We start from the raw sequence: 13,009 nt of genomic DNA, 5'->3' as shown, positions 1-13,009 counted from the left end.
AAAAAATAAGATTTTTTTAAATGAATTAATTATGCTTATTTATGCATGAAATAAAATATTTGTTCTAATTAACTTATTATGACCCCAAAATTGCTATTTTTGTTCACAGACTCTTTGTAGGATTCTAATCAATTGTACATAAAAACAATTTGGTATCGCAAATTTTTTCTTTTGTATTTTATTGTTTTTTTAATTTCTTATGTATTTCTCTGTGTTTTTTATTGTTTTTTTGATGAAAATTGTTGCAGACTTAATTCTGATCATAAACAAGACAAAATTAATTAATTTCAATCAGTAAAACTAGAAATAATGATACATTTATGAATTTTGGCTAAATACACAATTTGCATTGGATTTGTACATGAATTCACGTTTTTGAGCAAATTTGGGTCTTACATGCACTTACATAATGTTGCGTAATTTCGTAACCACGTACTTGGGCATTGCAAATTTGATTACAAAAGTTTCGCGAGATTTCAAAAGTAAAAAGTCAGCGAGCGGCGCAGTCAAAAAATTTCGCGCGGGCCTTTTAGGGTTAAGTCTTTCCCAATGAACAAAACATTCATTTTAACTAATTAAAAAGTAAATTTCAAATAAAAAAATATTATAATTGAAATGACCTTTGACCCCATATAGCCCCACCTGCACCGAAAGAGGAAGACTTCACTTTTGGTGGTTACACCCCCTCCTCTGTGACCTCAAAACGACCTGACTCTGCTCCTCCTGCTAGAAGAGGTGTAAGGTATAGTATTTAATCAAACCTTTTTTGGTTGGCCATTGTAGATGTGCAGTCTTTAGATTAACCTGTTGACTATTGAAATGTGATTTCTATAGGCTTTATGCCGGGATGAACAGGTTCCAGTAGGCAAGGGGTTAACTGAACCTTGATCTAACCCCTAGGTCAGATATTCATAAAACTCATTTTCCTGTAATTGGAGGCAAGTATTACACCAATAAATCTGTAATAGTTGCTGTAATTAAAGACAAATATTTCCAAAGCATGCCAAAACAAATGATAATTTATGAGATATTATACAAAATACATGTCATGGTATAATGATGTTAAGTACAATAAAATACTGCTGTGTTAATGACTTAAAATCAATTTAAACCAAATCAAATAAAATGACCACGAGAGTGTATGTGTGTGTGGATAAAAATAATGTTTCAAATTATTATTGAGGAATATTTGTAATTAGTGATGAATTAGCAAAATAAGCATGATATTTCAGCCAGATGTAGGGTCTTTATCCAAGCAATAATACTGTCCCATATGTGCTTGTCTGCGTTGGCAATCTTCATTGTGATCATTTGTTAGTAAAGATTCCATGATTTCTCCATGATTTCACAATGTTAAGTTTATGTATAATGTACCAGGTATAGATCACAATGACATGATGACAATTTACATTGATTTTAAAGACTTTTTCATGAAATAATTGTTTGCTGCAACTACATTCTTTAAGCTTTAATACTGATAGGTTATCAAATTCCAAGGTTTATATAATTTGATAATAATAATATAAAGCATTTATGAGGCGACAATTTATCTAGTTTCCTTGCTGAAAGGAAATCTCGCTGTGGCTGAGATTCAAATCCACGTCCCTCTCATTGAAAGACGAGCTTTGTAACCACTAGACCACAATGCCCTCATAATTTTCATTAATTTTCATTCTACCTCTTGAAAAATGACAACACAGGTTTGCAGATGAAGCAGATGATGATGAGGATATCTTTGGTAACTCCACAATGGATCGACCTCGTAGAACAGGTCTATCTCGTCAGTCGTCTACGTCCTCTTCTCCAACTAAACAGACTGCTTCTAGATCAGATGATTGGTTAAATGAAGCAGTTGGATTGAGTGGCTCCAAGCAGAAAACAGAGGAAAAGAAACAAATACCTAAAGCTGATTCTCTCAAACAGGTTATTTAGTTAGATGTTTTAATCATTTCTTAATCCAATATCCATAAAGTACCTGGAACAGAGGTTAGTTTGTGCAGAACAGAGAAGAAATAAGCCCTGGGGAGAGTTTCCATCAACATTTTTTGTACAACTAGTTATCAGATCTGTCAATTTTCCTTGATTTAGACTAGGTGAGAAGCACTATTACTATGGTACTTGTCTGATAAAATCAGCTTTGTCGTATAAAAAGTCTGACATGCCCTTTCATGAAATGCTCTCTTTACCTTTACCTTACTTTACCTTTACAGCATGGAGAGGTTGGAAGACCAAGCCTACAAATAGACAATGTCCAGTCTACTGGAAATGACAAGGATAAGAAGATTGGATTAGAAGGAGGGAAGGATGGTAGCAAGAGATCAGGATCAGCTGCTGATTATCTAGGATTAGGAGGAGATGAGATAGATGTTGACTCCATTGCACAGTAAGTCTCTTCAATTAGATTCTAATATACAATAAAATCTATAAACCATCTAGTCTATAATCCCACAGGCCAAAGTTGTTATCTCAGACCAGAATATAATAATAATAATTGTACATTTATATTGCGTAATTTCTACTCAACTGCGCATTACAATAGTGTTATTATCATTACCCCCGCTATACATGTAGCTGTGCTGCCTACAGATGCTCTGGCAATCGAGGAATTTCTTCCTGCTGGGTACCCATTCACCTCACCTGGGTTGAGTTCAGAACAATGTGGGTAAATTTCTTGCTGAAAGAAAACACTCCATGACTGGGAATCGAACCCACGTCCCTCAGATTGAAAGATGAGAGTCATAACCACTAGACCACGACGCTCCCGTAATATGTAAATCTGGGGTTATTCACATCTTTTTAAGTTGAACAGTGTTCTGTGTTCCTAAGTGATTTGACCTGTAAAGATTCTATTGTACAAAAGTAAATAGTAAATTACTCCATGTACTTGTACTGGTTATTGCCATTTAATTGCCCATTTGTCTGTTTTTGACAAAATGGGTATTGTGGTTTTACTACATAAATCATGATTTATTTTGGTCGCATCATTGCAGCTCTGCTAATCCTATCTTGTCTATAATAAGTCTGTTTTATAAACATCTGGTCCAATATAGGCTTCCTGTTTTGTCAAATAGCTACTTTGACAAAACTCATATGATTTGACTAAACAATTCATTTATATTCAATAACTAATTCAGTAAAATTTGTATCAGACAAAAAAGAAGAGAAAAGGAAACTAGTAAAAATGAAACAATTAGAACATTTGATGATGTTATGAATGGGAAATTAGATTAGCATTGATGATTAAATCAAATAGCAATTAGATTGAGTGGATGTACATATAGACATAGAAATTAAATACATACTTCCGATATTTAAGAAAATATAAAATATTTGTGATCAGGCCCAAACAGGTATCTCCAAGAGGGGAGAGACTTTCTAAGCAGGAATCCGGAGATAATCTCTTTGGCAAACCAGCAAACAGGGATGCAACGTGAGTAATTTTTCTCTGATGATTTGGTGTACAGTTTGCCCCAGAAAAAAAAAAAAAAAACGTAATTCAGTTGAATTTTTTGCCATCATAATCATAAATTTGCTTCATGAAATCATTGAAAGATTTGCTTCACCTCTTTCATAATGAATGCATGACTGAGTTTGAACAATGGAAAGTGGTGCCACCAAATTTCCACTTGCCCAAGCAAATTTTAGTTGTGTTTTTCTGACTTTTACTGCTATCTATTCAGAAATCAAAGTTCATGACTTACATTTAAGACAATGGGCTAATGCTGAATGCACGCTGAGTATGGTTAAGTGGTTAGCTTGAATGTTACGTTTGGATTACTTGTAAAAAATAAGGGGCTTTCTTTCCCCGGCCCAAACAGCATTCATTGTTAGCCTATTGTCTGCTGCTTTGTTGGGAAAACAAGTGCTTGTTTTTCAATGATCCATCGAATAAGTACAGAAATTTTTCTGAACCATGTTTTATTCATATTTTTATGCATAAGGTCTCCTATGGAAGAACAAAGATGGATATTCAATATATGAAATTTGTGTTCCGAATAGGTAGCGGTAAAAGCCATAAAAGCTCAAAATTTGACTTTGCTTGTGTGCATTGTGAACATTGAGATAGGCATTGAAGGTAAGAAGACAAGCCTATCTTTCCATTGATATGCAACACATGAAGCAAATTTATTATGACAGCAAAAACAGTCACTGAATTATGTTTTTTCTGGGATGCACTGTAGAATGGAAACTGTATGTGGTTTTCACTTCTCATTTGTAGGAGGGTAAGGTCTCCTATTAGTTTCCATAAAGTTGTGATCAAAGCAGTAGCAGTGATATTAATGTATAACATGTATCAATTAGCCAAAAAATATAGAAATCTTAAAAAATTTCTCAAACATATGTCCTATACAAAAAGAGCTTACAGGACCCATGTAATGATGAGCAGTGAAAATTTTAATGTAACATTACACAGAAAGAGGTGCTTCTAGAAATCTTAAAAGGTAATGATCTACAAATGCAATATCTATACAAGAAAATGCAACACTGTTGTGATGTCATATGAGGGATCAACTCACTCAGCTTTCTGTTAAATCAATTCCTCTTCAGAAGGTCTAGGAGTTTATTATTAAAGGCAGTTAGTAACTTTGTTAAGGATTTGAAATCAAATCTCTGTTCTAGTTTAGTTCAATTCAATTCCATTCAAAATGGTTTATTATTATAATTTATTTATTGATTATTATTTGTTTTTATAGCCAAATTTCGTTCCCATGATAACTCAAAATCGGGCATGTCAATTTTCTTTACTTTCATGTCATGTATGGAGGTTACAATGAAAATGTCCTACAGAGTTAAAATTTACCATGAATTTCAATCTGGTGGGTGTTTCATAAAGCTGTTCATAATTTACAAATGATATTAACCCAACCCTGTCATGTGGATGATATGTATGTCTATAATAGCACCTAAGAATGTGTTCCATTTCTGCATAATCTCATACAAAACCTTGTGCTTAATTTTATGAACGGCTTTATAAAGCACCCAGATGATGATCATATTGATTCTTTTTATCAAATATTCAGGTCACCACTTCCTTGGGAGAATGAAAGCCCAAGAAGGACAGGACGAAGAAATACCAATCTGAGTTCAACTGGTGATCTTGGGAGTACCTTTGATTCTATCAATTATAGTAAGTACTATCCTCCACTAACAACTTCCAATTTGTACAGTGGACAATTGATGTATTATGCCTTGGTTATGAGATTTATGATATTTGACTAGAATTGGTTCATCTTTTCATTTGTGTGGTCCATTTCATGAAAGCGTTATCAGCACTGACAAGTTGATATTATCAAAAACTCACCGTAGGAACACACCTGTGCTTCTCAGACAATCAAAATCAAATTAAGTTCTATAACTTGTCTGATGTCAGATGAGAAATGTTGATAAAATGCTCTCTCAGTTTAGAAATTGATTCAGAATTAAATGGAGGAGCATAGCAAAAGAAAGAATTTGTCTATTTTTAACAACAGCATTTTTGCATAACATTTTTTAACATCATTATTGTAATTGTTTTGAAATGTGATTATTAATTAGCAAATTTATATTTTTGTAGGAAAAAGAGTTAACTTATGATGATGATGGGTTCTTGTATAGCGCCGGTATCCGCCTCAGCTGGGCGCTCATGGCGCTTGCTCAAAAATAGGAAATATCTCACAAATTTCAATGTCTTCAAACAGTGCTTAGGATCATCATTCAGTTCAAGTACTGTCCTAGTAATGCTACAATTGAGTTATTCTTGCAATAATGTTGGAGTGGGGAACAGAAAAGTCTTCTGTTTTGAAGGCCTACTTATGTAGGCCACTCAGCAGTCTGTCTTGTCAGGTTCCCTCTCTTCATCAAATTTAATCAAATATAATTTGGGTTTGTGATAGGTGATGATGATGATGATCCACTTGGTAATAGTGATCCTCTACGAGCCAGTCTTATTGCTCAACAAATCAAACAGCTTGCTGCTATGGAGAAAAATGAACCAACTCAAAAACCTGGAGAGGGGGTACCCCCAGTTACCTCAAATACTACCATCACCAAGCCCCCTACCCCTGTACCCACCTCTCATGCAAACCAGGTAAGTTATACAGTGTCTCTCGGAAAATAAGAAAACCTGTTTATTGTAGAGTAATATCACATTAACTATGTTTGATTAAGTATTTAATACAGATGTGACTAACTCAAAATAGAGATTTTTTTTGTTTTGTTGGAAAAACTAACTGGGATTCCTAATTTTCTCTCTCTAAAATAGCGGAGTAGGATTTAAGAGTTTAGTAAATTGTCCAGGTTTTCAAATCAAAATCACTGATATATTGTAATCATACTATCAGATATCTTGTGTTCAGTAGACTAGATTACTCAAATTCTTTATTGAACAATGTCAATAAAACAGAAAGTGAAAGTTGGCAGCACATTCAAAATCGCGCTGCCTGGATCATCTCCAAAGCGTGGAAGCATGATAGGGCTACTCCTTTGTTGAAGCAGTTGCACTGGTTACCTGTTGACCTGTTAACTGAATTTTTGACAAGATTGCACCCAAAACCTTTACTGAAATTACCACACTTAAGTGCAGACACTTCATATTCCAAGATTTGTTTAAAAAGGGGGAAGCTATCTTTGATTTTTGTCATCTTGAATTGTGGAACAGGTCTAGTCTTTTGTATAATCGTTAAAGAGATATCTAAAAACACATCAATTTTTGTTTTAGGGTAATACTTGAGACCTGTATATTTAAAGCACATACATGTAGAACAGTTTTAATTGATTATGCTGTTGTTATTATTGTTATTAGCATTATTATTATTGTTGTTAATATTATTATTATTAATTGTATTATTATTATTGTTGTTGTTACTATTATTATGCTTGTTATTCAACTGGTAATTCAATCATGATTACAGTCCTTTGTGTAAAGAGAGGAATGACTCAGAGCTTTATAATCCAAGCAGTCAGTTATTTATCAATCTTGGTTCCACCACACCATTAAAAATTCTATTTAAAAAAGACTCTAGAATAAAAAAAAAAATTGATTGCTTTTAAAAACCATTGTCAGTGTAAATGTAGAATATAAATTTCTTACAGTAGTTTGTTTTGATTCATAAAGAAAATGATGAGGTTTAGTTCAATCACATTGTTTTAGAACTCATCTTAATATCGAGTTCTATTTCTTTTTATACGCCCATCCTAGACGGGACGTATTATGGTATCATGCTCAATGTCCGTCCCTCCGTCCGTTCGTCTGTCCGTCTGTTAACTTTTCCTTGTAAATGCGATAACTTCATTTTGACTTAACCACGGCTCATATTATTTGGTGTGTATGATACTAGCATAGATCCCAGGAAGCCTCTTGATTTTGAGATCAAAAGGTCAAAGGTCAAGATCACAGTGACATGTTTTCATCTTACCATTCTGTTGAACTTAACCTAGGCTCATAATTTGGTGTGTATGATACTAGCATAGATCCCAGCAATTCTATTGATTTTGAGGTCAGAAGGTCAAAGGTGAAGTTGCCACCTTCCACTTTTCTTGCTTGACCAATAACTCCATTTTCCGTGTTACAGGCAGGTGTATTATGTGCTCGCCTTAGCGACACTCTTGTTCATTATGCTACAATGTTCATTCTGTCTTGTTATTTCAGATTGAAGCGAGTAGTGGAAAGTCACATAGCAGCCCTTTACAGCGGCAGTCATCTGCTACTTCAATCTCAGGGGATCACAAACAGCCTATCTCAGGTTAGCAAATAAATGTTATAATAATAATAATCCGCTTTTATATAGCGCTTAACACATCGGAACGATGTCTCTAAGCGCTTTACAGATATATTATTACCCCGGTCATCCGATCCTTGCATGCAATGTATGCACCTTTTCCATTCCCTGGGGAGCATTCCAACAAGAGTTCCAAGACTCAATTGCTAGGCATACTGCATAGGCTTACGCATCCTACCGGGTACCCATTTAACACCTGGGTGGAGAGTGGCAAATTGTGGATTGATGCCTTGCCAAAGGACGCTAGGCCATGGTGGGATTCAAACTCCTTGCATCTGATTGGCTCAGAGCAAGTTTTTCAATGAAAATCAATAATTATTTGTTTTTGTAATATATCCTTAAGACCGAACATACTGAAGCTTTTTGACATGCACTCATCAGAGTATTATCGCATGAATGACTAGACGCTAGAGCAAAACAATATATAATAGAACCAAAAGAGAAAATGGAAGCTTCACGGCGAGCTGTTTACCTTGACAGCCAATTACAGCTCGCCGTTTAGCATTCATTGTCTCTTTCGGTTCTATTATATATTGTTTCGCTGCATTCTAGTCATTCATGCGATTTCACTCCGATGAGTGCATGAGTGCAAAAAGCTTCAGTATATCGGTTTTTAAGGCTATTCTACGATTTTGCAGTAACAAACATTTATGTAATTAATTATTTCATGAAACACATCCCAGTTTATTCATTCTTTCCTGTTTTATTCATCTAGTCCAAATGGAACTTGACCCTTTTTCCTAGTATATAATGATAGTAATAATGATAATAATTACAGTGATAATAATAATAATAATACTAATAATAATGACAATATAAGATAAAATACACAAAAAAGTAATAGTAATAATAATATAAGGATAATGATGATAATGATGATAATTATTTTAATTATTTAATAGAACAATAGTTGATGAAATGATGAGTGTAATGAATAAATTTATTATAAAGATTAATGGTGCTAATCTGACAAAAAGGTCATGGATAATTGCATATTTGTCTTTAAGGGAGACGGGAGCCAAAGTGGAGGCAGGAGATGAGGCAGCAACAGCAGCAACAAGGTCTCAATACTTCAACACTTACCACACAACAACCACCATCTTCTCAACCTCCCTCTGCAGTCTCTACCACACCAGGTGCGCCTGCTGCAACTCCAGCAACAATGGATAGACTAAAACCAGCAACACCTGTATCTGCTACCACGCCATCAAGGGACGTTGGTGGTGTTGTGAGTGATATTGACGTAATGGCAAGGTTAAACCAAGAGCAGAGTCAGATGGAGAAGCAGAGGGATAGTGCACTTCAATATGAGGCAACAATAAAACAACAACAGGTATAATAGAGCATTGGGGAGTATTTCATGACAAAGATTTTCACTGACTACTGTTATAAGCTACAGAATTCCTTGCATCTGATTGGCTCAGAGCATTTTTGTCAGTTAAAATCTCTGACAAGATGCGTCATGAAACACTCTCCTGAAGTGGGACATTATATAAAAACAAACTTATTTTGTATTTGACCATTTTCATTATAGTATATTTTGATTTGATTTTGATTTTGATTTATTGTTTCACAATCCACAAAAACATACATCTTGAACATAATTATGAGAAGATGACAAAAAATACATAAATGTAGTGTTTTACAAAGAAATACAATATCGTGAAATATGAGGAACCTATTAAAAAGCAAAGCTTGTAGACATATAGGTTCCCAGAAGAAAATAATCAAGGATTAAAAACTCCTAACGCAATGAAGTGAGATAAATCAAATGTAGAAAAATAATACATTATAAAGAGTTCTACATGATAGTCACTCGAACAAGGCGCTTACCCACTAGCGTACGATTGTAAAAGAAATATTTTCAGCCTACATTTAAAAGAATATAAAGAGGGCGCCTCAATTATATGGGTGTCTAAATTATTCCAAAAGGAAGGCCCTGTAAAAGTAAATGATTTAAGGGCAAGAACAGTAGTATGTGATGAAAAACCTCCACATGCCTGCCAGAAGAATTCTAAAAGGTTGCACCATTGTAGCTATCCTATCATGAAAGTTCATCTGTGTTGGTTGAAAATAAGTAAAATTTAACCTTTTGCTCACAACACAAAGAAAAAATCTGAAGAATTACCTCAGAATTTTTGGCTGCTAACTGCTGCCTACTTCATCGATGACCGAAGTGACCCGATTTGACCTAGTGATGTAGCGATCGATAATCAGGTTGTAGACACTCGGAAGCTTGTTTCGCCCTCCGTCCCTATTGAGAGAAGGTTTGAACGCCTGGATGTAAATCGCTTCTTTCACACCTCAAAGTACCGCGGCTCCCTGTTCAGCACTTGTACCTTGCTGATGTCCAGATGATTTGATGTGAATGTGCTGCGATACTTTAGAAGAAGTGGAGCTAGGGCGTCTGTGTTCTAGGAATCTGGTCCTAAGGGAACGTTCTGTGTCTCCAATGTAAGATTCCTGACACAAACCCTTAACTAAGTGTCTACGTCCCGATTATCGATCGTTACGTCACTAGGTCAAATCAGGTCACTTCGGTTATCGCTGAAGAAGGCAGCAGTAAGCCGAAAATTTTGAAGTAATTCTTCAGATTTTTTCTTTGCGTTGTGAACAAAAGGTTAAATTTTACTCATTGTAGCTATCCTGATAAATAATTTCTTTTCTTATAAAGCCTTGGCCATTTCTGTGTGACGTAAAACAATGATTTCAATTATTGAATTAGCATTTGAATCAATTATATTGATTGTAAATCCTGGACAGAGTTACCAACTACTATATATTTCTTTCAGCTCCAAATGGCAGCTGAGCATGAGAAACAGATGCGACTGATACAAGAACAACAACAGAAGGCAATGCTACAACAGCAACAGCAAGCCCTTCAACAGCAACAAGAAGCAATGAAGCAGCAACAAGCCATGATGCAGCAACAGTTTCTACAACCGTCATCCATTCCTGGTCTAGGTCCTGGTCTAGGCCTCAGTTATGGTCTAGGTGCTACTCCTGGTAGTAGTTCTGGTCTTGGTGGTTCTAATTTTGGAGGAATGTCATCAGGCAACACTTGGCTTGAGAATAAGGTTGGATCAATTCTGTCCTTATTTTTATGACCTATTTATCCTTTTATAAACTTCTACATGTAAGTGGTATATTGTCCTCATTTCAGCTTTCATTCTAAAACAACAAAGCCACTACACCAATTTAGGGATGACAGTCCAATCATATACTCTGTTGTAGTAGCCATGTTTTTTGTTTTCACTTCCCTGAACATATACATTTTTGGATTACCGGTAATAAGAGGCTTGCCCTAGTGGCAAATCATTCTGATTATTGACATTTCACCTGCTATTATTGAAACAGAGAGTTATTTGAGACATTGTATTTCCATTGGCTTCTATTAGGAAATGATTACATGTAAGTTATATAATACATGCATGATCAGTGCGAAGGTGAAGACCTTGCTGTCATCTTGTTCATACTGGAAGAGTTTTGCTAGCAAAGCAAACTGAAGTGAATTGCAGTAAAAAAAAATGTTCTAAATAATTTGTTATCCCATTCATGAATCCCTCTGAAATTTATTGGAAATAACTTAAGTAAATAAAAAGTTTGATTCTTTATGGGGTTTCAGCATGCTGAAATTCTTACTCCTTTTCTTGTTCAATATTACTCTATTCCAATCAATGATGGTATGATTCTCTTTTTCAACCAATCATCTAGGTTCGCCAGCTTGAGAATGAAAAATCTCAGCTCGAGTCTTCTATTCAGTTCCTTGAGAAGCACCATAAACAACAGCTAGAGACAGTTGACACCAACCATCAGAGCTATATAGCTCTCCTAGAAGAAGGAGCTAAGAAGAGAGAGAATAGAATAAAAGAAGATTCACAAGAATCAGCCAAGCGCTATGAGGAAAGACTAGAATCTATCATCGTTGAGAGGTCAAAGGTCGTAGGTGAACATCAAGCCAGGATAGAGCAGACGTATACAGAGCATGGTCAAGAAATGAAAACACTCAAGCAGGTGTGTATATCTATTACTGCTTTGTAGTAAACACAGACTCATTATTCACAAAGGTGAACTCTAAGTTAAACTGTAGAACAGCTGAAAAACCCCAGTCTGTTGAGGGTTTAAGCACCGGTATAGATATGGGATGTAAAATGGGATACATATCTCTAACGCCAGACGTTATATTACTCATTTTTTCCTCAAATTTTTTTAAATTCACTCTTAATCCAGTTGTACTTGTCAGCAATTAAGCATGAGACAAGAAAACTCAGTAAAAAATTATTTGATTTTATGTTTGGTGTTATATCGATAAATCAAAGTTATGACACCTTTAAGAATTATTTCTATGATTTCCTACGTGTCGTAAATTATCAGCGGCAGTTAAGTTATTGTTGCTGAGGGATTAAACTTTGTCTTAAAAGTCAATCACACATTTTGTAGAATTTTTTTTACAAAACGAAAAACATTTTGAAAAATTCTTAAGGAATATAAATGCTGTGGGTTGGTTGAGTTTGTTGGAATAGCAACCCTTTGGTTAGAAGTCATCTTTTGGATTTATTCTTATCAGTAATTATTTGATTATTGTTCTTAGCTGTTAAGTACCTTATTATGTGGGAGCATTGTGGGCAAATGGTTCTTGCACCTTGAACCTTGAAGAAGTACTCTCCCAAAGAGCGTGTCCTGGAGAGGTTCTGATGCTCACCTTTCAATCCGAGGATCATGGGTTCAAATCCTAGCCATGGTGTTCATTTCTTTCAGCCACAAATTTGTTCACATTGTACTGTACCCAGGTGAAATAAGTGGGTAACAGGCTGGACATTTATAGGCAGGACATTTATTCCTTGAAATGCTTGTGCAACAAAACCTTGAACACTTGGTAGAGTGGATATATGCCCTCTATGATTTGCATTATTTATTTGTAATAAGTTTTTTTGAAACATATTATTAAAGGAGAATGAAACTCTTGGAGCAAGTTAGCTTTTGTGAAAGCAGAAAAATCAAAGAATAAGATCAACAAAAGTTTGAGTAAAATAGGACTAGCAATAGAAGAGTTATGAGCATTTGAATGTCGAGATCACTAATGCTATGGAGATCCTCCCATTGGCAATGCGACCAAGATCTATGATGTCACAGATGAACAACTCTCCCCTTTTGGACACTGAAAATATACCCTGAAACATCTCTTTTTGCTCATTCTAATCATATGACAAACGATTCATCAATGATATAATGTTGTGAAACCTCTGTACTTG

The 13,009-nt window shown here is 35.1% G+C and overlaps 1 protein-coding gene across 3 annotated transcripts in view; it reads left to right on the top strand.

Annotated features, from left to right (window-relative positions):
* Nucleotides 1–13,009, top strand: part of LOC129270267 (fas-binding factor 1 homolog) — a 45,629-nt gene that overhangs the window by 15,424 nt on the left and 17,196 nt on the right. For all 3 annotated transcript variants that reach the window (XM_064105447.1, XM_064105448.1, XM_064105449.1), the window contains 10 exons: nt 637–742; nt 1,701–1,923; nt 2,211–2,383; nt 3,341–3,430; nt 5,022–5,128; nt 5,874–6,067; nt 7,628–7,721; nt 8,765–9,090; nt 10,550–10,834; nt 11,472–11,771. In XM_064105447.1, coding sequence (XP_063961517.1) covers nt 637–742; nt 1,701–1,923; nt 2,211–2,383; nt 3,341–3,430; nt 5,022–5,128; nt 5,874–6,067; nt 7,628–7,721; nt 8,765–9,090; nt 10,550–10,834; nt 11,472–11,771 — 1,898 coding nt within the window. The remainder of the gene's footprint in view (nt 1–636; nt 743–1,700; nt 1,924–2,210; nt 2,384–3,340; nt 3,431–5,021; nt 5,129–5,873; nt 6,068–7,627; nt 7,722–8,764; nt 9,091–10,549; nt 10,835–11,471; nt 11,772–13,009) is intronic.

The sequence above is a fragment of the Lytechinus pictus genome, chromosome 10 (genome assembly GCF_037042905.1).
Source record: "Lytechinus pictus isolate F3 Inbred chromosome 10, Lp3.0, whole genome shotgun sequence".
In the NCBI taxonomy this organism is placed as follows: Eukaryota; Metazoa; Echinodermata; class Echinoidea; order Temnopleuroida; family Toxopneustidae; genus Lytechinus; species Lytechinus pictus.
This window is presented reverse-complemented; position numbering and strand designations above follow the sequence as displayed.